This window comes from Chiloscyllium punctatum, chromosome 30 (genome assembly GCF_047496795.1).
Source record: "Chiloscyllium punctatum isolate Juve2018m chromosome 30, sChiPun1.3, whole genome shotgun sequence".
NCBI classification, from domain to species: Eukaryota; Metazoa; Chordata; class Chondrichthyes; order Orectolobiformes; family Hemiscylliidae; genus Chiloscyllium; species Chiloscyllium punctatum.
This window is the reverse complement of record NC_092768.1, coordinates 51,419,761-51,446,381: the sequence shown is the minus strand read 5'-3', so window position 1 is coordinate 51,446,381 and position 26,621 is coordinate 51,419,761. Positions and strand designations below refer to the sequence as shown.

The window sequence follows — 26,621 nt, the reverse complement described above, 5'->3', positions numbered from 1 at the left end:
CACATTTGTCCCACATACCTTCACTACATCATTTTGCTCTTCCAAATCCTTTCTCTTTCAGAGAAAGTTCAGGAAGAAATTGATCAAGTGATAGGAGCTGGGCGATCCCCAAGCATCGAGGACCGGAAACTCATGCCCTACACTGAGGTAGTGATCCATGGAATCCAAAGATTTGCCAACATCATCCCCTTGAACATTCCTCAGTCAACCACTGAGGACACACAATTTAGGGGATATTCCATTCCAAAGGTATACTTTAACCTAACTGTTAATTTTAAATTTCAATTGGTGGCCTTTGGAATATTGTAACATCCCATAAAAGTACCTTAAAAATATCAAGTGACAAAATTTGAAGAAAAACTGATTGAAATATCAAGCAGCTTCTGGTAAATCATGTTTGTGTTTGTAATAGTAGGAGCATGATCCACTGCATTTAAGAATGTTTTGGGGCGAATTATAACTCTGAAATATCCACAAGAAAGAAGTGAAATCAGACATAATGCTGTCCTGATTCTTCTCCCTCTACCTACCCTCAAATTCCTGTCCATGGAGGTCAGGAACATGCACAAAGTCAGAGTTATTTTGCAGGGAACGTATGTGATTCCTGTACTGACCTCAGTGTTGTACGATGAAACTCAATGGGAAAACCAAGGGAGTTTAACCCAACTCACTTCTTAGACGCTGAAGGGAAGTTTATGAAGAGAGATGCCTTCATGCCTTTCTCTGCAGGTAGAGGATTGTGCATCTTTTTGTGGAAATTATTTTGTTTGTAAAGTTAAGGTAAGGTACACAGAGCAACTTTCATTGGGATCTCAAAATATGCAAATGTAATTTGGTCAAAATTTTAAATATTCTGATTAAAAAATCCTGGAGATGGCATTTGAAAAGGTTACCATCAGAAGTTACCATGTATTGGTATGGCTGGAGGATTTGTTGGTTAATGGAAAGTATGAGGTGCACATGAATGGGTTATTTTCAGCTTGGCAAGACGTAGAAATGGAGTGCATAGGGGTTGGTGCTGGAGCCTGTTTATCATCTATATCAATGACTTGCAGGAAACTACAATTACCAAATGTATTAATGACTGAAAGATAAGTAGGAGAGTAAGTTCTGAAAAAGACAGAGGGAGCCTGCAAAGAGTTGTAGATATTTTAAGTGGGTGGGAGAAATTTGGCAGATAGAGCATAATGTGGAAAACCAAGACTTTAGCAAAAACAATAGGAAGGCAGTATAATATTTATATGAAGAGAGACTGAAAAGTTTAGATATCATGGAATACAGGGAGAACAAGCCATTTGGAGACAGAACTGGCTCAAAGACAGAGAAGACAGAGGGTGGTGGTGAAGGGTTGTTTTTCAGATTGGAGGCTTGTGACCAGTGGAATGCCACAAGGATTGGGTCTACTACTTTCCATTATTTATAGACATTATTTGGATATGAGCATAAGAAGTATAGTTAGAAAGTTTGTAGATGACACCAAAATTGGACATGTAGTGGACAGCGAAGAAGGTTACCTTGGATTACAATGGGATCTTGATCAGATGGGTCAATGGGCTGAGGAGTGGCATATGGAGTTTAATTTAGATAAATAAGAGGTGTTGCATTTTGGGAAAGCAAATCTTAACAGGACTTATACATTTAATGGTAGTGTGTATTGCTGAACAAAGGGACCTTGGAGTATAGGATCATAGCTCCTTGAAAGTAGAGTCACAGGTAGATAGGATAGTGAAGAAGGCATTTTGTATGCTTTCCTTTATTGGACAGAGTATTGAGGACAGACGTTGGGAGGTTGTGTTGTGGCTGTAGAGGATACTGCTGAGGCCACTGTTGGAATATTGCGTGCAATTGTGGTCTCTTTCCTATCGGAAGGATGTTGTTAAACTTGAAGGGGTTTGGAAAAGATTTCCAAGTATGTTGCCAGGGTTGGAGGATTTGAGCTATAGGGAGAGGTTGAATAGGCTAGGGCTGTTTCCCCTGGAGTGTCAGAGGGTGAGGGGTGACCTTATAGAGGTTTATAAAATCATGAGGGGCATGGATAGGGTAAATGGACAAGGTCTTTTCCCTAGGAGAAAGTGAGGACTGCGGATGCTGGAGATCAGAGCTGAAAGATGTGTTGCTGGAAAAGCGCAGCAGGTCAGGCAGCATCAAAGGAACAGGAGAATCGATGTTTCGGGCATAAGCCCTTCTTCAGGAATGAGGAGGGTGTGCCAAGCAGGCTAAGATAAAAGGTAGGGAGGAGGGGCGTTGGGAATACGATAGGTGGAAGGAGGTTAAGGTGAGGGTGATAGGCCGGAGAGGGGTTGGGGCGGAGAGATCGAGAAGAAGATTGCAGGTCAAAAAGGCGGTGCTGAGTCTGAGGGTTGGGACTGAGAAAAGGTGGGGGGAGGGGAAAATGAAAAAGCTGGAGAAATCTGCATTTATCCCTTGTGGTTGGAGGGTTCCTAGGTGGAAGATGAGGCGCTCTTCCTCCTGGCGTCGTGTTGCCATGGTCTGGCGATGGAGGAGACCAAGGACTTGCATGTCCTTGGTGGAGTGGGAGGGGGAGTTAAAATGTTCAGCCAAAGCTTTGACAAAGGGTCAGTTAGACTCGAAACGTCAGCTCTTTTCTCTCCTTACAGATGTTGCCAGACCTGCTGAGATTTTCTAGCATTTTATCTTTGGGTTTCAGATTCCAGCATCCGCAGTAATTTGCTTTTATACTATATGCCTTCTTTACTACTCTATCCACCTGTTCAGCAACCTTCAGGGTACAATGGACCTTCACTCCCAGATCTCTCTCTGCCCATCAACTTTTCCCAAGGCTCTTCCGTACATTGTATAATTCACTCTAGAATTAGTCTTGCCTAAATGCATCACCTCACATTTGTCTGGATTGAAAATCATCTGCCACATTTCCGCCCAACTCTCCAGTCTGTCTATATCCTCCTATATTCTCTGACAGTCCTTTATGATTTCTGCTACTCCACTAATCTTTGTTTTATCTGCAAACTTGCTGATCATACCAACAGTGCCCTCCTCCAGATTATTTATGTATATTACAAACAACAGTGGCCCTAGCACTGACCCCTGTGGAACACCACTGGTCACCTTTCTCCATTTCGAGAAACTCCCTTCAACTACTACTCTCTGTCTCCTGTTGCTCAACCAGTTCTTTATCCACCTAGCTAGAACATCCTGCACACCATGTGACTTCACTTTCTCCATTAGTCTACCACAGGGAACCTTACCAAACACCTTACTAAAGTCCATGTATATGACATCAACAGCCCTTCCTTCATCTATCAACTTGGTCACTTCCTCAAAGAACTCTATTAAGTTGGTAAGGCACAATCTCCCCCACACAAAACCATGTTGCCTATCACTGATAAGCCCAGTCTTTTCTAAATATAAATAGATCCTATCCCTCAGTACCTTCTGCAGCAACTTTCCCACACCGACGTCAGGCTCACTGGTCTGTAGTTACCGGAATATCCCTACTGCCCTTCTTGTACAAGGGGACAACATGAGCAACCCTCCAGTCCTCTGGCAACTCACCTGTATTTAAAGATGCCACAAAGATATCTTCAGGGCCCCAGCTATTTCCTCTCTCGCCTCCCTCAGCATTCTGGGATAGATCCCATCCAGTCCTGGGGATTTGTCCACCTTAATAACCTATGGCCTACCCAACTCATCTTCCCTACTTATGTCAGCGTGATCCAGACTAATCAAACTTCTATCTCTAATCTCAACATTCATCATGTTCCTGTCCTCAGTGAACACTGATGCAAAGTAATCATTCAGAATCTCATCCATTCGCTCAGGTTCAACACACAGCCTTCCTTCATTATCCTTTCATGGACCAATCCTTTCTCTAGTTACCCACTTGCTTCTTATATAAGAATAAAATGCTTTGGGATTCTCATTAATTCTGCTTGCTGAAGCTATTTCATGACCCTTTTTAGTCTGCTTGATTCCTTGTTTAAGACTTGTCCTACTCTTCTGATATTCCTGCAGGGCCTGTTCTGTTCTTAGCTGCCTAGACCTTATGTGTGCTTCCCTTTTCTTCTTGGCTAGTCATACAATTTCTCCTGTCATCCACGGTTCACGAATCTTGCCCTTCCTATCCTTTGCTTCCAACAGGACATCCCTATCCTGCACTATCTCTAACCTATCTTTGAAAGCCTCCCACATCTCAAATGTCGACGTCCCTTCAAATAGCTGGGTCCAATCCACATTTCTGTACTCCTGCCTAATTTTGATATAATTGGCCTTGGCCCAGTTTAGTACTCTTCCGTTAGGACCACTCTCTTCTTTATCTATGAGTATTCTAAAACTTAGAGAATTGTGGTCATTGTTCCCAAAGAAATCCCCCACCGCAACTTCTACCACCTGTCCTGGCTCATTCCCCAGTACCAGGTCTAATATGGCCCCTTCCCTTGTCGGACTATTGACATACTGCTCTAGGAAGCCCTCCTGAACGCTTCTTACAAATTCTGCCCCATCCAGACCTCTGACGCTAAGTGTATCCCAGTCAATGTTGGGAAAATTAAAATCTCCCACCACCACAACCCTATTGCCTCTACATCTTTCCATAATCTGTTTATCTATTTGTTCTTCTACCTCACACTCACTGTTGGGAGGCCTGTAATACAGCCCCAACAACGTAACTGCACCCTTCTTATTTCTCAGCTCCACCCATAATGTCTCACTGTAAGAATTATGAAGATAGCATTAATAAAGGGAAGAGTAGGCAGAGAGCAGGAGAGCCCAAAAAAAAACTGGTGGCCTGAAATGCATCTACTTTAATGCAAGGAGTATAGTGTGTAAGGCATATGAACGTAGGGCTTAGATTGGTGCGTGGGAGTATGACATTATCACAATCACAGAGACTTGGTTGAAGGAAGGGCATGATGATTGGCAACTAAATGTTCCAGGATAGAGACGCTTCAGACAGGACTGGGAGGGAAGTAAAAGGGGGATGGAGTTGCATTGCTGGTTAGGGACGATATCACGGCTGTGCTAAAGGAGCACACTATGGAGATCTTGGGTAGATTAGATTACTTTATAGTCTTCTCTCATAATCTAGCTCACTTTTCTTGATAGATATTTTTGTGGCTTTAATCTTCTAATTTCCAGCTGGTCTTTGCCATTTTGTGTGCCTTCTCTTTCAGTTTGATAGCGTCCCTTAATTCCTTTGACATTCATGGCAGATTGCCCCTTTTTCTACTGTCCTTCCTTTTCACTGGTGTATGCTTTTGCTGAGCATTTTGAAAAGTGGCTGTGGAAGTCATCCACTGTTCGTCAACTGTCCCACCATAAAGTCTTTGCTTCCAGTCTACTTTAGCCAACTACTTCCTCATCCTATTGTAGTCTCCTTTGTTAAATCATAGATTTTGGACTTTATTTTTGCACATTCCATCTGTATTGTAAGTTCAACCAAACTGTGATCACTCCTTCCAAGAGGATCCCTAACTATGTGGTCATTAATTATTCCTGTCTCAGTGCACAGGACCAGATCTAGGATAGCTTGCTCCCTCATCGGTTCCACTACATACTGTTCAAGAAAACTATCCCAGATACTTACAATGAACTCCTCCTCAAGGCTACCCTGACGGACCTGGTTCGACCAATTAACATGTAGATTAAAATCCTCCATGATAATTACCATACCATTTTTACACACACCAATTATTTCTTTGTTTATTGCCCACTCAAATGTGATGTTATTATTTGGTGCCCTAAAGATTACATCTATCAGTGACTTTTCTTTCTTAGAATTTCTAATTTCCACCCAAATGGATTCAACCTTATTCACCATAGAACCTATGTCATCTCTCATCACCACCCTGATGTCATCCTTAAATATCAGAGCTGCACCATCTCCCTCACCCTCCTGTCTGTCCTTCCGAATAGTCTGATACCCCTGGATGTTTAACTCCCAGTCATGACCATTCTGCAACCATGTCTCCATAATGACTAGTAAATTATATTTGTTCTCAATGATTTGTGCCGTTAACTCATCAACCTTGTGTCAAATGCTACGAGCATTCAGGTAAAGTGCCTTTATGAACTTTTTTATACCCTCTTTATGAATTCTAGCAGCTCCATTATTAATATCTCCTGAGTTCTCCTTCCTTTTAACTTTTTTAATAGTCTGCAGTGTAATCAAACCCTGCAACACACATGCTAACCTGCTGCTTTCCTTTCTATTTACCATCATACTTTACGTTGTTTTCCCCTTCCCTTCTCATCGATCTCTCGTGACCACCCTATTTATTCTTTTTGCTAGAACACTGGTTCCAGATTGGTTCAGTTGGACACTATCCCATTGGTATAGATCCCTCAAGTTCCAAAACTGATGTCAATGCCCCATGAAATGGAACCCCTCTTTCCCACACCACTCCTTTATCCACATGTTTACTTCCCTAATTTTCCTAAGCCAATTTTCACATGACTCTGGTAGTAATCCAGAGATTATAACCCTTGAGGACCTGTTTAATTTGGTTCCCAGCTCCTGATAATCCCTGAACAAGTCCTCTTTCCCAGTCATGCCTATGTTGGTTCTCCTGACATTGACCACAACTGGATCCTCCCCCTCCTGCTCCAATATCCTTTCAAGCCAGTCACATATGTCCTACACCCTGGCACCAGGCAGGCAACATACCATCTTGATCCTGCTTACAAAGGATACTATCTCTCCCCCCTAATTAAAAAAAAAACCCACAACTACCATTTGTCTTTTCTCTCCCTCGTTTTGAATGGTCTCCTGAGCCACAGTAAGCTGGCGCATCCTCCCTGCAGCTCTGTTCCTCATCACGCAGGGAGCAAGTACCTCATACCTATTGGTCAAGATCAAGAGCTGAGGCTCCTCTACCTGGATCCCTTTACAGTGTCACTTGCAATCACACTTCGCTGTCCATGGCCACTGACCGAATTTGTGATACTCAATCTACTAGGTGTGAGTGTCTACTAAAACAAAGGGTCCAGGTAACTCTCCCCCTCCCGGATGTGTTGCAGTGTTTGAAGCTCAGATTCCACATCACCTGCTGCAGACATGGACACTGCAGTTCGCAATGGGATCAGCCAGCTCCCACATTGTACAGCTACAGCACATCACCTGCCCAGCCATCTCTATTTAATTAATTAAATTATTAGTTAGTTAATTCCTGATAGCTAATCTAATTCGTTTTGGAGTGTCTTTTTTTTTCAAATCCCAAACAGATTTCCTATTAATCAGGTCACAGCTCTCCTGGAACATCAGTTTGGTTTCACTTACACCCTGAGTTAAGTGAGTTATATACTTACAGCTCTGTTCTGCCGTCTGACTCTGAAAACAAAGCCTTACCCACTCCTTGACGCCAGGCCCTCAATGATCCATTCTTCAGTGCACACCGAAAACTCTTGAGCAAGCACCTCAGAACTTCCACGCTAACTCTGTCCATTCTGTTAACGGCTGCTCCCTTGTACACCTTTATCTCCATCAGCAGCGGAGGCTGGGTCATTGAAGTTTAAGGCAGAGGCATGTGTGGGAATGTGCAGTTGATGCTACAAGCAGTTCACTGAGGCTCAAACTGAATAGCGGAGCAGGTTGAGGAGACGAATGTCCCACTCCTGCTCCTAATTTATTTGGTCATGTGCAGTTTGGCCTCTTTAACACCAGTGAAAACCCTGACAGCTTTCTTGAGCTAATGAATGTGAGTCTGTTACTACCATAAAGATACAATAAAGCCCATTTGACTCCAGAACACCTCTCCTGACGTGAGGATGCAGTTCCGGCAGCACTGATAAATTCATTTGAAATAATTGACTTTATTTTAAAACATAAATCCGGAGAGTCAAAGTGGATTTTAATTCATAAGAACATAAGGAGCAGGAGTACACCACCTGGCCCTTAGACCCTGCTCCTCCATTCAATAGGATCATGGCTAATCTTTTTGTGGCCTCAGCTCTACTTATTCACCCTCTCACTGTAATCCTTATTTCCCTTACTGTTCAAAACCTTATCTATCTTAGCTCTAAAAGCATTCTCTGAGAGGGCATCAACTACTTCATTGGGCAAGGAATTCCACAGATTCACAACCCTTTGGGTGAAGACATCCTCTTCAATTCTGACCTAAATCTGCACCCCCTAAGTTGAGGCTCTGTCCTCTTGTTCTAGTTTCACCCACCAGTGGAAAATCCTCCCTGCTTCTATCTTATTTATTCCTTTCATAATTGTATATGTTTCGATAAGATTCTCCCTCATTCTTCTAAATTCCAGTGAATATGATCCTCGTCTACTCAGTCTGTCCTCATAAACCAACCCTCTCAACTCTAGAATCGACCTGGTGAACCTCCTCTGCACATCCTCTAGTGCCACTACATCCGTTCTAAAGTAAGGAGACCAAAACTGCATACAGTACTCCAGGTGTGGCCTCATCAGCACCCTATACAGCTGCAACATAACCTCCTTGCTTTTAAACTCAATCCCTCGAGCAGTAAAGGACAAAATTTCATTTTCCTTCTTATTTACTTGTTGCACCCGCAAACCAATTCATGCACAAGGACACCCAGACCCTCTCCACAGCAGCATGCTGCAATTCTTTGATGAGATGCGGACATCAGCAATGCCACTGTACCTGTTATTGCAGATCATGGCTGATGGTAGCTACTTGGGGAACAATTTGTAGTCTATGAAATGACTGGCCGTGTGAGAGTGTTTGTGTTGCACTGACCATCCACTGTTGTTTCTCAGGTAGGAGAGTCTGTGCCAGTGAGGCACTTGCAAAGGCCAAGCTCTTCCTGTTCTTCACCAACCTGTTGCAGAAATTTCACTTCCGAGCTCCAGCTGGGATGACAACCGTGGACCTAGCACCACAAATCAAATTAATGCTGACCCCAAAACCTCACCGGATATGCGCGGTGCTTCGCTGACGGCCAGTGCCGAAACCCTCCAAATAGAGTCCTGGAGTCGTACAATATAGAAACAGGCTCTCCGATCCAACTAGTCCATGCTGATCAGGTTTCCTAAACTGACCTAGTCCCATTTTCCTGTGTTTGTTCCATGTTCTTCAAAATCTTTCCTAGCCATGTAACTGTACAAATGTCTTTTAAATGTTGTAACTGTATCTGCATTTACCACTTCCTCTGGCAGCTGATTGAATAAATGCACCATCCACTGTGAGAAAAAGTTAGAGTTTGATTTATTGTTGTCGCCTGTACCAAGCTACAAAGTGTTGTTTTATGTGCTATACAGACAGATCATACCATACAAAGTGTATCAGGGTAGCAGAACAGAGTGCAGAATACAGCATTACAGCCACAGAGGTGCAGAAAGATCAGAATGAACATTTGAGGGGTCCGTTCAAAAGTCTAATAACAGCGGGGAAGAAGCTGTTCTTGAGTGTGTTCTTTTGTGCATTCAGACTGACTGGGCTCTGGCACAGGCAGTCAGCTGCTTGCCAGACCGGTCGGTCCACATGCGGAAGCTCCTACATTGATCAACTGCAGGCTATCTGTAATCTGTTTATCTGACTGTAATGTTTATCCTTTTAACTATGTCTTATTTCTAACTTGTGCGATGGATCAACTTGTTTTCTTCTTTATTCCTCTTTTTGTATCTAAGATTTGTATCTCGGCACTTTCTACCTAGGATGGCACCATGAGAGGTGACATTGTTAACTTTTCTTGTATTTCTGTTCTTGAGGACACAAGACAAAAACCCTAATTCAAATTAAGAGTCTAATGATGACCATGAAACCATTGTCAATTGTTGAAAACCCATCTGGCTCACTCATCCTTTCGTAACTCCAGATTCACAGCAATCTGGTTTTCTTTTAATTGCCATCTGGGTAATTAGAGATGGGTAATAACTACTAGCTTAGCCAGGCAGGACAAAGGGAATGGTCAGGGCAGTGGGGGTTAAAGGTCAGAGCTGTTTGAACAAAAGACAACAGGTGTGGGAGTGCATTGCTCAAGAGCAGCTGTTAGTAACAAGAAAGATAAACCATGCCTGAAGGCAAAGCTTGAAACAAAATGCAAACAGGTAGTTGGGAGTAAAAGTAATTTGAAAAATCAAAATGAACATTTTTCCTCTGACTTTACCATGGAGAAAGACTTGAAGACTTAGCAAGTTAGTGGTGATATCTTGGGGTCAGTCCATATCACAGTAGGGGAGGTGTTGGATATATTAGAATGTATGAAGGTGGATAAATCTCCTCATCCTGACCTGATATATCCAAGATTACTGCAAGAGGCTAGAGAAGCAATTGAGGGGATCCTGGCTGATATATTTACATCATCGTTAGTCATGGCTTAGGGCAGATTGGAGGGTAGCGAATGTTGTGCCATTATTCAAGAAAGGCTGCAAAGAAAAGCCTGGGAACTATAAACCAGTAAGCGTAACATCTGTGGTGAGTAAATTACTTGAGAAGATTCCGAGATAAGATATACATGCATTTGGAAAGACAGGGTTTGATTAAGAGTAGGAGAAAGTGAGGACTGCAGATGCTGGAGATCAGCTGTAAAACGTGTTGCTGGAAAAGCGCAGCAGGTCAGGCAGCATCAAAGGAGCGGGAGAATCGACGTTTCGGGCATAAGCCCTTCTTCAGGAATGAGGAGGGTGTGCCAAGAGTAGTCAGTATAGCTTTGTGAGTGGGAGATCATGCCTCACAATTTTGAGTTCTGTGATGAAGTGACCAAGAAGGTTGACAAGGGCAGGGCAATAGACATAGTCTATATAGATTTCAGTAAGGCCTTTGATAAGGTTTCACGTGACAAGTTGCTCAGAAGGTTAGATCGCATGGAATCCAGGGCGAGGTGGCAAATTGACTTGACGGTAGGAAGCAGAGAGTAATAGTGGAAAAGTGCTTGTCAGACTGGATATCTGTGACTGGTGGAGTGCGTCAGGTGTTGGTGTTGGGCCCTTTATTGTTTATTATCTATTTCAATGCTTTGGATGAGAATGTATAAGGCACGATTAGTAAGTTTGCTGATGACACTAAAATAGGTGGTTTCGTGGACAGTGAGGAAGGTGATCAGAAATTGCAGCAGGACCTTGATCAGCTGGGGAAGTGGGCCAAGAAATGGCAAATAGCGTTTAATATATAAAAGTGTGAGGTCTTCCATATTAGAAAGTCAAATCAAGCCAGGAGTTTCATGGTGAATAGTAGGGCCTTAAGGAGTGTTGTGGAACAGAGGGATCTTGGAATTAAGGTTCACAGTTCTCCGAAAGTGGAGTCACAGGTAGACAGGTCAGTGAAGAAGGCTTTTGGCACACTAGCCTTCATCAGTCAGAACAATGAGTATAGAAGTTGGGAAGTTATGTCGCAGTTATACAGGACATTGGTGAAGCCGCACTTGGAGTATTTTGTTCAATTTTGGTAACCTTGTTCGGGAAAGAGTGCAGAAGAAATTTTCAAGGATGTTGCCTGGATTCAGTGGTCTGAGTTATCAGGAGCGGTTGGACAAGTTAGCAATTTTTCTTTGGAGCTAGGAGGCTGAGGGGGGTCCTTATAGAGGTGTATAAGATCACAAGAGGCATGAATAGGGTGAATGCACTCAGTCTTTTTCCAAGGATTGGAGAATGGAGGATTAGAGGGCATCAGTTTAAGGTTAGAGGGGAAAGAATTAAAGGGAACCTGAACGAAACCTTTTTACACAGAGTGGTGCACATTTGGAATGAGTTGCCAACAGAAGTGGTTGAGGCAGGTACATTCACAAAGTTTAAAAGGCATTTGGACAAATACATGAATAGAAAAGGTTTAGAAGGATGTAGGCCAAGTGTAGGGAAATATGGTTCACATGGATGGTCATTTTTGAACAAAGAACAAAGAACATTACAGCTTAGGAACGGGTCCTTTGGCCCTCCAAGCCTGCGCCGATCCAGATCCTCTATCTAAACCTGTCACCTATTTTCTAAGGATCTGTATCCCTCTGCTCCATTCCCATTCATGTATCTGTCCAGATGCATCTTAAATGACACTACCGTGCCCACCTCTGCCACCTGTGGGCGGCACGGTGGCTCAGTGGTTACCACTGCTGCCTCACAGCGCCAGAGACCCGGGTTCAATTCCCGCCTCAGGCAACTGTCTGTGTGGAGTTTGCACATTCTCCCTATGTCTGCGTGGGTTTCCTCCCACAGTCCAAAAATGTGCAGGTTAGGTGAATTGGCCATGCTAAATTGCCCATAGTGTTAGGTGAAGGGGTAAACGTAGGGGAATGGGTCTGGGTGGGTTGCGCTTCGGTGGGTCGGTGTGGACTTGTTGGGCCGAAGGGTCTGTTTCCACACTGTAAGTAATCTAATCTAACCTAACCTCCACTGGCAATGCATTCCAGGCACCCACCACCCTCTGTGTAAAGAACTTTCCATGCATATCTCCCTTAAACTTTTCCCCTCTCACTTTGAACTCGCAACCTCTAGTAATTGAGTCTCCCACTCTGGGAAAAAGCTTCTTGCTATCCTTCCTGTCTATATCTCTCATGATTTTGTAGACCTCAATCAGGTGAACCCTCAACTTTCATCCTTCTAATGAAAATAATCCTAATCTACTCAACCTTACTTCATAGAATCATAAAATTCCTACAGGTTGGAAACAGGCCCTTCAGCCTAACAAGTCCACACCAACCCTCCAAAGAGTAACCTACCCAGAACCATTCCCCAACCCTATTATCCTACATTTACCCCAGTCTAATGCACCTAACCTCCATATCCCTGAACACTATGGGCAATTTAGCATGGCCAGTTCACCTAACCTGCACACCTTTAGATTGTGGGAGGAAACTAGAGCACCCGGAGGAAATCTAGGCAGACACGGCAATAATGTGAAAGCTCCACACAGAAAGTCACCCAAGGTTGGTCCTTGGTGCTGTGAAGCAGCAGTGCTAACCACTGAGCCACCGTGCCGCCCGATACCTAGCTCATCATAGCTAGCGCCCTCCATACCAGGCAACATCCTGGTGAATCTCCTCTGCACCCTCTCCAAAGCATCCTCATCTTCTGGTAATGTGACAACCAGAACTGTACGTAGTATTCCAAATGTGGCCGAACCAAAGATCTATATGAGCAGCAACCAGGACTCCCACGTGTGACAAGCTGCACATTCTACTTGGCTGGCCTCTCCTGCTGTAAATTTGTGATTAACACCATCAACTAGAATTATTAGACTTATTTTATTAAATATTTTCTACCCTGGTTCTGTGCAATCTCAGTTTCCACTGTTCAAAAACTTCAAGGGTTTGAACTCTATAAGGTTTTAGTTGTTGCGGTACACCTAGCTTTATTTACTGCATTAATCCTCACCAGATAGTAACTTTCCTACTCCTCTATCACTAAAGTTATGTAACATTTAACTGTAAGTAAGTTCCTGCTGTTCTAAATCTGCTAGGATGAAAAAGGGTGTATCAGTGTGGTGACTTATCAATACTTACCACTGTAAACCTCTCTTAGCTTTTTGAAGCTCTATGATGGAAGTAGGAGCTGCATTGAAGAGTCTCCCGCGTTCCTGCAGCAGCGAGCAGCAACTTCCCTCCTGGTCACTGTGTCCCTGCTCGCGTGCCAGCTGCTCCGACCTAAAACAAATAGAGTTTACTCTGTATCTAATCTTGTGCTGTCCCTGTCCTGGGACTATTTGATGGTGATTGTGTGAAGTTAGGTTTACTTTCAGTTTGAAAGAGAAAAGGAAACTTTTATAAAAATTGAAAGAACTGCGAATGATGTAAATCAGAAACAACAGCAGGTTATCTTGGAAAAGCTGAGCAAGTCTGAAAAGAAATCAAGGCTAACATTTCGGATCCAGTGACCCTTCCTCAGTACTGACGGTAGCAAGGAAAATGTCATTTATATTCAGAAACTAGGGTGTGTGGAGAGGGTAAGGAGTAAATGATAGGTAGGGATAAAGTCCGTAGAGAGTGAGAACAGTTAGACAGACAAAGGAGTGGATAATGATCTGACTGAGAGGGAGAATAGCTGTTGATGGAGATTGTTAGTCGCTAACAATGGGTAGACTGTGTATTGGAAGGTGTCGGGTGTGTGTGGTAGGTGGCAAGGACATGGGGGAGTTCAGTCCTTAAAATTATTGAACTTGATGCTGAGTTGGGAGGGCTGCAGAGTCCCCAAGCAGAAAATGAGTGGGATGCTCAAGATGGCGCCAGATATGGTCGACTCCTTGTGAGGTCCTGCATGCAGATCTAAGTTTCCTAGTTCCTACAATCGTTCCACACTCTTTAAACTTAATAGCATACTTTTAAAAATCACTAATAACTATATTTTATCTAAACTCACAGGTTTGAAGCACCTCTGATACCCTACTGTTGTTAGAATGCTGAAAGGACTCACAAACTCTTAGCATTCGCTTGTACCTGTGTTTTGGTTTTGCCACTGTTTACCTATTACTTACTTATCTATGCTACTTAACTAAGCAATCTGCCTGTATTGCTTGCAAGACAAAGCTTTTCTCTCTGCCTCGGTGCACATGACAATAAATTAAATTCAATTCATGAGGTGCTATTCTCCCAGTGTGTGCTAGGCTTCACTGGAGCATTGCACCAATCCTGAGACAAGAGATGTTGGCTAGGGAACAGAGTCATGTGCTAAAAGTGGCAGGCAGCTCGAAGCTCAGGGTCCTTTTTGTGGGCAGAATGTAGATGTTCTGCGAAGCGGTCTCCCAGTTTGCACTTTGTTTCCCCTATATAGAGGAGACCACATTGTGAGCAGGGAATGTTCATTACTAGATTGTTAGAAGTGTAAGTAAAGTGCTGCTTCACCTGGAAGATATGTTTGGGCCCTTGGATATTAAGAAGGGAGGAGGTAAATTCAGCATTTGCAAGGGAAGGTGCACTGGGGCTGTTGGGGGTTGGGGGGGGTAGTGTTGGAAGTGAAGGAAGAGAGGACCAAGGTGTCCCAGAGGCAACGATCCTTGCGGAAGGCAGACAGTAGGGGAATATATGTCTGATGGTGGCATCTCGCTGGATCTGATGGAAATGGTGGCTGATGATCTTCTGGATGTGGATGCTGATGGGATGGTAAGTAAGGACAAGGGAAACCCTATCATTGTTGTGGGAGGTAAGAGAGGAGGTGAGGTCGAAAGTGGAAGAGATGTGTTGGACCCGGTTGAGGTCCTTGTCAACTATGGTACTGAGGAATCCTCGGTTGAGGAAAAAGGTGGGTATTTCAAAGGCTCCCTTGTTTCAATTGGCCTCATCAGAACGTATGTATTGGAGACAGAGGAACTGGATGAATGGAATGGAGTCTTCACAAGAAACATGGTGCAGGGATGTCTAGGTAGCTATGGGACTCAGTGTGTTTATACTGGATAATGGTGACAAGTTTATCCCCAGAAATGGAAATAGCTGTCAAGGAAGGGAAGGAAGGAGTCAGAGATAAACCAGATGAAAGTGAGAGTGGGTGGAAATTGGAAGTGAGGACAATGAACCTTCCCAACTCCAGATGAGATAGGGAAGTCACATCGATGGTTTCATCAATATCTTGGAGAAAGAGTTATCGGAGGGGTGGGGCGGGAGCAGAATAGGACTGGAACAAGGAATGTTTCATATACCCCACAAAGAGACAGGCATAACTGGGAGCCCTGCGAATACACATGGCCACATGAGAGGAGTTAAAAGAGTAGGTGTTTAGGGTGAGGGTGAGCTCGATCAAGTGGACGACAGTGGTGGTGGGTGGGGATGGTTGAGGTCTTTGCTCCAGGAAGAAGCAGAGGGCCCTGAGACCATCTTGGTAAAAGGATTGCATGTCCATGGTAAAGAGAAGGCAGTCGGAGCGTGCAAACTGGAAATTCCAAAACTGGCATAAAGCATCAGAGGAAACACGAATGTACATGACAGGGACTGGACCGAGAAGGAAAGATTGAGTCAAGGTCAGAAGAGATGAGTTCTGTGGGGCAGGAGCAGGCAGAACAACGGTCTACTGTGGCTGTCCTGTTTGTGGGTTTTCAGAAGGAGATAGAAACGAGTTGGGCGGGGCTGGGGGATGATCAGCTTTAGGCAATGGTGGGATGGTGGGGGGAGATCAACAGATGAAATTAGGTCAGTGACTGTAGTTGATACATGGTCTCCTGTGCCTTGGTGAGGTCATGATAGAAGGGAAGCTAGGAAGGGGTATCTGAGAGCTGGTGCTCAGCGTTTGGAATGTAGGGATCAGTACACCAGAGTACAACAGCATCACCTTTATCGGCAGACTTCATAACAAAGTCTGGTTTGGATCTCAGCACACGGAGTGCAGGCAGTTCCCTTGCAAACACCGACGGTGTAACACCTGTTCATTTCCCTCCTCCTTCCTCAGTATCCAACAGCCCAAACAGAACTTTACTTACACTCTCACAATCAAGTCTCCTGCATTCACTGCTCACAATGTGGTCACCTCAGCATTGGGGAAATGAAACACAGACTGGGAGACCATTGCATAGAATATCTACTTTCTGCCCACACAAAAAAAAAAGACCCTGAACTTTCAGTTGCCTGCCACTTTAACACCCCACCCTGTTCCCTGGCCGAGATCACTGTCTCAGGCTTGCTGCAGTGCTCCAGCAAAGTTCAGGCCAAGCTGGAAGACCAACACCTCATTTTCTGCTTGGGGACCCTGCAGCCCTCCAGATTCAGTATCAAGTTCAATAATTTTAGATTTGAACTCTCCCATGTCCTAGCCCCCTACCACACACACTAGGCCTTGTTATTGCACAGTCTGCCATGACACACTACACATTGTTAGCCACTAACAGTCTCCATTAACAACTATTCACTCTCCCAGCCAGATTGTTATTGACTTCTTTGTCTAACCAACTGTTGTCTCTCTTTGGGCTGTATCCCTACCTATTGTTTACTTCTTAACCCCTCTCCCACCTATCTTCTGCATATAAACTGACATTTTCCAGCTACCACCAGTTCTGAGGAAAGGTCACCGGACACGAAATATTAACTTTATTTTCACAGATTCTGCTAGACCTGCTGAGCTTTTCCAAGAACTTCTGTTTTGTAACTTTCCTTTTTGTTAAATTACTAATTGTTTAAAACCGTTGAGTCAGCTTTCCTCTGTATCTCACCCCATGCTGTTTGATGGGGGTAGTGTCGAAGGAACTCTTGAGTTAGGGTCTTATAGATGGAAACAGACTGTCTGGCCCAAGTCATCCATTACTGACAAGTTTTCCTGAAAAGAACTAATCACATTTATCTGCATTTGGCCCATATCCCTCTTAAACCTTTCCTATCCATGTCATGATGGCTTTTGAATGTTACTATTGTACCAGCCTCCACCACTTTGTCTGACAGCTCGTTCCATATACACACCACATTCTGTGTGAATAAATTGCCCCTCAGGTACCTTTTAAATCTTTCCTCTCTCATCTTAAAGCTCTGCCTCTAGTTTTGGATTCCCTATCCTCGGGAAAACAACTTGGCAATTTAACTTATAACCTCCCATGATTTTGTAAAACTATAATGTCACCCCTCAGCTTCCTACACTCTAGAGAAAAAATGTTCCAACCAACCTAGCCTCTCCTTATAACTCAAACCTTCCAATTTTGGTACATTATTTTGAAATCTTTTTACACCCTTTCAAGTTTACACCCTTTCGTATAGAAGGGCAACCAGAATTATACGCAGTACTCCAAAACAGTTCCAGGTCTGAGACAGCACAAGGTTAGACATGGAATAAAATTCACTCAACTCTTTTAAACTGACAGTAAAACCCACTGTTCTCTTTTGTACTGAAATTAAGTTTCTCTCTAAAGTGTCCCATCAGTACTTCCTGCACAAGGACACTATCGACTTAGATACAGGATAAAGCTCCTTCTACATTTTTAAAGAGAAATTAAAGCTCTATCAACACTCCCAGGACAGGTTATAGTGTAGGGCAAGAAACAGACTAAAGCTTCATCTACTCGGAATGATGGCTCAGTGATTAGCACCGCTCCCAACATCATTAGGGACCTGTTTTTGATTCTACCTTAGGTATATGTGGAGTTTGCACACTCTGCCTGTGTCTGAGTTGGTTTCCTCTGGGTGCTCCAGTTTCCTTCCACAGTCCAAAGACGTGCAGATTTTCTGGATTGGCCTTGCTACATTGTTCATAGCATCCAAGGTTGCACAAGTTCAGTGGATTAGCTCTGGAAAATGCAGAGTTATAAGGATAGTGAAGGGGTCTGCATGGGCCACTGTTCGGAGGGTCACTATGAACTCGACAAGATGAACAGCCTGCTTCTACACTGTAGAGATTCATTGATTCTCTGATACTCTTTTAAACTGTCAGTAAATGGAAACTATTTTAATCATTACTAGGGAACTAGACTGAGGACAGGTTCCAGAGCTAGGTGTCTTTGAGGAGCAGTGAGCCATCAGCAGGAGTAGCAGCATTGTATTCCACCATAATCTCAGAGCCCAGCAAAGTTCTTATTCCATGACTTTCATAAACAAATCTCTCCGTGTAACTGCAATACCTCAATCCCAGAAGTGTTGTAAATTTCTTCCGTACCCTCTCTAAAATTCTGCATTGAACGCTCCCCAGGCCAGCTCAGCCTCTCTGCAACAAGCAGACTGAGTATCGTCTCCATGAGCAAGACTCAGTCCACTTTGTTCCTCAAAAGTGGTGTCACAAGAATACAGGGTGGTGAAGAAGGCATTTAACACGTTGTAGCCATCAGTCAGTGAACTTAGTGCAGGAGTTGGGCTGTCATGTTACAACTGTACAAGATATTGGTAAAGCCACATTTGGAGGACTGCATATAAGTCTGATAGTCATGCCATGGGAAGGATGTTATTAAACTGGAAAAGATGCCAAAAACCTTCAAAAGGATATTACTGAGACTGGATGGTTTAAATTGAAAGGAGACGCTGGATAGTCTAAAACCTATTTCTGTAGAGCATAGAAGGCTGAAAGGTGATGTTATAGAGGCTTAGAAAATCCTAGGGGCATAGATAACCGTTACAATGTGGAGGTTAAACCCCTTCTTAATTAAACCAAACCCCAGAAAAGCTTGACTCGCCCAGTAATCTGTTAAAATATGAATGACAGTGAACTCCTCAATTCCACTATTTAAAGAAAAATAACAATTTATTTTCTTAACTCTAACAGTGAACACTAAACAATAACTATTTGCAAACGTGAGCCCTCCTTTTCTTCACTACTTACTATCTGACCCCAAGTCTATAAAGAAACTGTTCCAATAACACACTTCTTAAACATTACACTAACTTACTCTCAAAGCCACACTATCTCTGTCTTCTGTCTTCCACCTGCTGAACTTCCTGGGTCATCTTTCTTTTTCTTTTAATACGCGATTATGTTTTACATGAAACGGTACCTTTGATAGAAAGGTTTTCTTGCTAATTTCTTTGACAGCAAGATGTTAGACGGGCAGTTAGCTCTCTAACTTTACAGCAGTTGCTCCCTGATCAACGGCAGTTGCTCTCGAACCAATTTTCCAAATGCCCACATCTTTTTATACGCACCCCCTGTGACACATTAAATTCTTACAGTTTGATTGGTTTCTGGGTGTCAAAAGAATAACATTCAAATTCCATTGGGTTTTAGTATCCTGGACACAACTTAAACTGATTAGTTAAATTCGAATTGTTGTCAAACAGCAACCAAAACTCAACTGCCCATTTAACAGCCATTTGTGATGTGTATCTATTTTGGAACAGCTCATCTCCCAGCCGTTCGGGCGGCTGAGCCTGGACTTCAAGTTTACTTCAAAATTCAGAAAACACTCTATTTTAAAATGAACATACATGTTTTTGACTTTGTAGCACTTCCCCCTTTAGGAAAAAAGTGAACCATCATAATGAAAAGATGGCTTCACTTTTTTTTCTAATTCTTACCATTAAAATGAGATGCATATGTCATTAACCTCAATTATATCTTTCATTTTATTTCAGCAAACATAGATAACATTGGAATCAGTTAAATCTGATCTACATCTTTTTCTTTAAATCCACGATAACGCATCTGCTATCACATTTTTACTACCCGCAACATGTACAATTTGTAACTTTAAAATTTGTAACATATGACTCTAATGAAAGTCTCATATTTTTGTCTTTAAATCTTTTTAAAAATGTGAGATTGTGGTCCATGTACCCACTGTCTCCAACATGTTGTTTATCACATAAACATTAAAATGTTATATGGCCAGTACTAAACTCAATAGTTCTTTTTCAATGGTGGAGTATTTTCTGTGGTGGATATTGAGATCATTCCGAAAAGTAACCTATTGGCTGTTCAATTCAATTAACATCTTCTTGCATCAATACAGCTCCAACTTTGAAGGATTTCAAAAATTTAGGTTCAAAAACTGGTGCTGTGCTTAATGCGGCTGTTAACTTCTCAAATGCCTCCTGGCATTGTTCTGTCCATTGAAATTTCATGTTCTTCTTTAGTAAATCTGTTAGCTGTGCCACCATGCTGCTGAAGTTTGGAGAAACTTCAAATGAAACAGTAGAATCCATTCAGTCCCAAAAATCGAAATACCTCTTTCTTCGAGGATGGTCATAGAAATTCCTCAATGGCCTCCGTCTTCACATTCTTTGGTGTCAACCTTCCATGTCTGATGTTATGTCCCAAGAACATCACCTCTGCCTTCACAAACTCTGTTTTCTTTAAGTTTATTACCAGTTTTGCTTCTTGTAATCATTGGAAGAGCTCTGCCCTCTTTCCATGACTTGCTAAAGATCACTACATCATCCAGATAAACTGTGCAATTTGTTATTCTGGCCATAGCTTTGTTCGAGTCTTTGGAAAGAGGCTGGTGCATTCTTCACTCCAAAGGGCATCACTTTGAATGGATATAGCCCATTTGGGGTTATAATGCAGAAATGTCTTTCACTTTCTTTGATCAAGGTCCCTGCCAATAACCACGCAGTAAATCCAACTTTCTGATGTAAGTGGCTTGACCAACTTTCTCTATACAGTCCTCCAACCTTGGTATTACATCGGAGTCCAATTTAGTTACGGCATTAACTTTCCAATAGTCCACACAAAATCACTGAGTCCTGTCAGGTTTGGGACCTAACACGATCAGTGAACTCCACTCACACTGACTCAAGTTCAATGATGTCTTCATTGGGTATCACATCCACTTTCTTCTGGACCTGTGCAGCTTTGAGAGGACAAAGCCTAAAGGGGCGTTATTTTATCAGAACATCATTCCCTACTTCCACCTCATGCACAAGAGTACTAGTCCGCCCCATTTTATTCCTGCATATGTCCTCACACTGCTGCAACAAACCTTTCAACTTGGTTCTTTGTTCCTGAGACAAATACCTCACCATTCTATCCCATTCCTCAAGGACCTCATTATTTAAGGTTCTTTGAGGCACATCAAAATCCACACCAGCTGGATTTGGTGCATCACTCTGCGGGGCAGTAACTAACACCTGTTTCCCCAGTACCTTGTCTCTCATACTGTACGCTTTCAACATATTCAGATGACATACATGATCCTTTTTTTAAAGAAACTATTCAGCATCTATAACAGACACTTTATCAGACTGTTACTTCCCCAGTGTTGATTTGGCTCTCCATCCTGATCTTACGTTGGAATGCTAAATTTCTGTCTATCTGTTCCACAAACTATCATCCACTCGGGTAAAATGTCAGAAAGAGTGAAAATACTTCCATATCTTACTATCAGAAACTGACCAGATTCTGTATTTCATAAAATTGTAACTTCTTTCCCTTCTCCCCCTGTTCTTCCTGAGTAAACTTTACCCACAGAGGTGAAGTCTTTATCGAGATCTGTCACTAACTTAATACCCAGTCCCTGCCTGGGCTACGCACTCTCCTGCAGCAGTTCAGCTTTGCCTGAGGTTTCCTGTACTACTTTCACTAATCTTGCTGGTTTAGCCTCTTTTACCACATCTTTTCCTATAGTGCCTTTGTTCAACAAACAGCACTGTGACTTTGTGTGTCCACCTTACCACAGTAGAAACAGCTGAGGCCTTTCTTCTCCTTTTCACCCCCTTGTGCTTCTTTTTTATCCTGTGGTAAACTATTACCAGTGTGCTTTACTCTTTGTTTTGGAGTGAAGGATCGCCCCTTCTCCCAATTTCTATTCCTCACATGACAAAATTCCTGTCGGAAGCTAAATTTCACATCGTGCCCCAACGCATATTCATCTGCCATCTCTGCCGCTCTTCTCACTGCCTGAACTTGCTGTTCATTCACATGAATTCTTACCATCTCTGGAAGTGAGGTTTTAAACATTCCATTTGCACAGGGATTCTAATTCTAATTCTTAAACTTTGTTGCTTCACAAAAATAAGGCACCAGGTTCAATTTGTTTTAAACTTGACAATTACATTTACATTTCCTGCATTCCTGGTACTTTACTCTTTTTATATGCTGTCCATTGATCACTTACATTTACATATCTTCCACTGTTGCTCCAGCCCTACTTCTGACAATGTTCCCTTTCTCTTCCAAAAGCCAATGGGCTATGCAATATCTTCTTTCCTTGCCACATGACATGGCTGAACAGGATTCCTGAAGCACCTGTGAGCTCAATGGCAAATCTCTCAGCAGATCACCATTTATTTGTGAATTATTCAAATAAGATGACTTCAGAATCTGATAGTACCAACTCAGAGACAGTTAACCCCTTAGAGTAAGAAAAGGCCCAGGAGATGAATAGTAACTCATTCTGTTCTTAGAATATAGAATACTACAGCGCAGTACAGGTCCTTCGGCCCTTGATGTTGCGCCAACCTGTGAATCCAATCAGAAGCCCATCTATCCTAAACTATTCCATTTCATCCATATGTTTATCCAATTACCATTTAAATGCCCTTAAAATTGCTGAGTATACTACTGTTGCAGGCAGGGCATTCTACGCCCCTACTACTCGAAGTAAAGAAACTACCTCTGACATCTGTCCTGTAGCTATGACCCTTAAATTTAAAGCTTATATCCCCTCATGCTCGCCATCACCATCCAAGGAAAAAGGCTCTCACTGTCCACCCTATCTACCCCTCTGATTAATTTATGTCTTAAAAAATCAACTCTCAACCTTCTTCTAACGAAAACAGCCTCATGCCCCTCAGCCTTTCCTCATAAGACCGTCCCTCCTTTCCAGGCAAAATCCTAATAAATCTCCTCTGAACCTTTCCAAAGCTTCCACATCCTTCCTAAAATGTGGTGACCAGAACCGTGCACAATACTCCAAGTGCGGCCGCACCAGAATTTTGTACCGCTGCAACATGACCTCATCGCTCTGAAACTCAATCCCTCGACCAATAAAAGCTAACACACCAAAAGCCTTCTTAACAACCCTATCAACCTGGGTGGCAGCTTTCAGGGATCTATGTACATGGACACTGAAATCTCTGCACATCTGCACTACTAAGAATTTTACCATTAGCCCAGTTCTCTTTCTTCCTGTTGCTCCTTCCAAAGTGAATCACCTCACACTTTTCTGCTTTAAACTCAATTTGCCACCTCTCAGTCCAGCTCTGCAGCTTATCTTATGTCCCTCTGTAACCTGCAACATCCTTCAGTACTATCCACAACACTACTGACGTTACTATCATCCGCAAACTTACTGACTTATCCTTCTACACCCTTATGAAGCTCATTTCAGAAAATGACATACAGCAGTGGATTCAAAACAGATTCTTGCGGTACACCATTAATAACTGAACTCCAGGATGAACATTTCCCATGAACCACCACCATCTGTCTTCTTTTAGCAAGTCAATTTCTGATCCAAACCACCAAATCACTCTCAATCACATGCCTGCGTATTTTGAGTAATAGCCTACCATGGGGAACCTTATCAAATGCCTTACTGAAATCCATATACACCACATCAACCGCTTCACTCTCATCCATCTCAAAGAGCTCAATAAGGTTTGAGAGGCACAGCCCACCCTTCACAATATTATGTCCACTATCCCTAATCAACATATTCCTTTCTCGACGATTATAAATCCTATTTCTTATAACCTTTTCCAACACTTTACCCCAACCAAAGTAAGGCTCACTGGTCTATAATTATCAGATTTATCTCTACTTCCCTTCTTGAACATGGAGATAACATTTGCTATCCTCCAGTCTTCTAGCACTCTTCCTGTAGACAATGACGACATAAAGATCAAAGCCAAAGGCTCTGCAATCTCCTCCCTGGCTTCTAGAGAATCCTAGGATAAATCCCATCTGGCCCATTGGGACTTATCTATTTTCACACTTTCCAGAATTGCTAACACCCCCTTGTGAACGTCAATCCCATCTATTCTAGTAGCCTGTATCTCAGTATCCTCCTCGATAACATTGCCTTTTTCCGGTGTGAATACTGACGAAAAATGTTCATTTAGTGCTTCCCCTGTCTCCTCAGACTCCACGCACAACTTCCCACTACTGTCCTTGATTGGCCCTAATCTTTCTCTCATGGCCCTAATCTTTCTCTCATCATTCTTTTATTCCTGATATACCTATAGAAAGCTTGAGAGTTTTCCTTGATCTTATCTGCCAATGACTTCTCAAGTCCTCTTCTAGCTCTTCTTAGCTCTCCCTTTGGGTCTTTCCTGGCTAACTTGTAACTCTCAAGCACCCTAACTAAGTTTTCACATTATGTCCTAACATCAGCCTTCTTCTTCTTCTTCTTGAGAAGAAATTAAACTTCTTTCGTAAACCACAACTCTCACGTTCCACCACTTCCACCCTGCCTGACAGGTACACACTTATCAATAACACACAGTAGCTGTTCCTTGAATAAGTTCCACATTTCAATTGTCCATCCCCATCCCTCGCATCCTAAATCTTGCCTAATCACATCCATAATTGCCTTTCCCCCACCAATAACTTTTGCCCTGCTTTATACATCTATCCCTTTCCATTACTAAGGTAAACATAACCGAATTGTGGTCACTATCATCAAAGTGCTTACCTACCTCCAAATCTAACACCAGGCCAGGCTCAGGACCCAGAACCAAAATCCAATATGGCCTCACCCCTAATTGGCCTGAATACGTACTGTGTCAGGAAACAATCAGGCACATATTGGACAAAAACTGACCCATCTAAAGTACTTGAACTATCGTATTTCCAGTTAATATTTGGAAAATTAAGGCCCCCATAACAACTACCTTGTTATTCTCACTCATATGCAGAATTATCTTTGCTAACCTTTCCTCTACATCTCTGGAACTATTCGGAGGCCTATAGAAAACTCCCAACAGGGTGACCTCTCCTTTCCGGTTTCTAATCTCAGACCTCAGTAAGAGAGTCCTTAAATGTCCTTTCTGCTACTGTACTTGACTAACTCCCCCTCTGCTCTTCCTGAAACATCGAAATCCCGGAACTTGCAACAACCATTCCTGTCCCTGCTTTACCAGAGTCTCCAATATAGCCACAATATCATAATCCCAGGTCCCAACCGATGCTGCAAGTTCACCCACCTTATTCCGGATGCTCCTGGGGTTGAAACCACTGTAAAACCACCTTTCTGCTTGCCAGTGAACTCTTGCAACCATGAAACCTCATTTCTGACCTCACTACTCTCAACCTCCACTCTCAACTTCTTGTACACTGGAACTGCAATTTAGGTTCCCATCCCCTTGCTGAATGAGTTTAAAGCCTCCTGAACAGTATTAGCAAATATCAAACCCCCCCCCCTCCCCCGCCAGGATACTGGTACCCCTGTAGTTCAGGTGTAGACCATCCTATTTGTGGAGGTCCCACCTACCCCAGAATGAACCCCAATTATTCAGATATTCGAAACCCTCCCTCCTGCACCATCCCTGTTCAACTTCTAGCCTCGCTAGCACGTGACACGGGCAACAAACCAGTGATAACAAGTCTACTTGTTCTAGTACTAAGCTTCCACCCTTGCTCCTGAATTTCTGCCTTAAATCCCTAACCCTTTCCCTACCTATGTCTTTCATACCTATGTGGACCATGACTTGGGGCTGCTCTCCCTCAAGGATCCTGAAAGCACGATCAGAGACATCATGAACCTTGGCACCTGTGAGGCAACACACTAACCATGAGTCTCTCTTGCTCCTACAGAACCTCCTGTCTGTCCCCCTAACTATGGAGTCACAAATGACTAATGCTCTGCTTCCCGGCCCCCTTCCTTTCTTGAGCAACAGGGACAGACTCCACATCAGAGGTCTATACCCAATTGCTTACCCCGGTAAGTCAACACCCCAACAGTATCCAGAATGGTATACTTGTCGTTAAGGGGAACAGCCACAGGGGATCCCTGCACTGCCTGCCAGTTCCATCCCCTGACTGTAACCTATTTGCAGCTTTCTTATACCAGGGGTGAGACTACCTCCCTGTGACTTCTCTCAATAACCCCCTCCACCTCCCGAACGATCCGAAGTTCATCCAACTCCAGCTCCACTTCGCGAATGCGGTTTTCGAAGAGCTGGAGTTGGGTGCACTTCCCACAGATGCAGCCAGCAGGGACACTAGTAGCGATGCTTACCTCCCAAACTCAGCAGATGGAACATTCAACTGCTCTAACCGCCATTTCCACTGTTCAAAATTCCTAAAGAGACTGTAGAAAAATAAAGAATAAAAGAAAAAACTAGTTACCTTACTGGGTCCACTGCTGTTCGTCATTTTTATAAACAACCTGGATGAGGGCGAAGTGGATAGTGACGAAGGATGTTGTAGGTTACAGAGAGACATAGATAAGCTGCAGAGCTGGGCT

At 43.1% G+C, this 26,621-nt stretch overlaps 1 protein-coding gene and 1 pseudogene across 5 annotated transcripts in view; one reads left to right on the top strand and one right to left on the bottom strand.

Annotated features, from left to right (window-relative positions):
• The window catches only part of LOC140455512 (cytochrome P450 2K1-like), a 45,119-nt pseudogene extending 35,996 nt beyond the window's left edge, over positions 1-9,123 (top strand).
• The window catches only part of LOC140455513 (uncharacterized), an 81,162-nt gene that overhangs the window by 37,563 nt on the left and 16,978 nt on the right, over positions 1-26,621 (bottom strand). The window contains exons 3-4 of one of the 5 annotated variants that reach the window (XM_072550456.1): positions 26,394-26,465; positions 19,824-21,065 (exon numbers count right to left, since the gene is read on the bottom strand). The exons of 2 other annotated variants lie outside the window; for them this stretch is intronic. In XM_072550456.1, coding sequence (XP_072406557.1) covers positions 21,026-21,065; positions 26,394-26,465 — 112 coding nt within the window. In that variant the 3' untranslated portion in view covers positions 19,824-21,025. Of the gene's footprint in view, positions 1-19,823; positions 21,066-26,393; positions 26,466-26,621 lie in introns of those variants that run through there. 2 more of the 5 variants (XR_011952896.1, XR_011952895.1) reach the window with 2 other exon arrangements.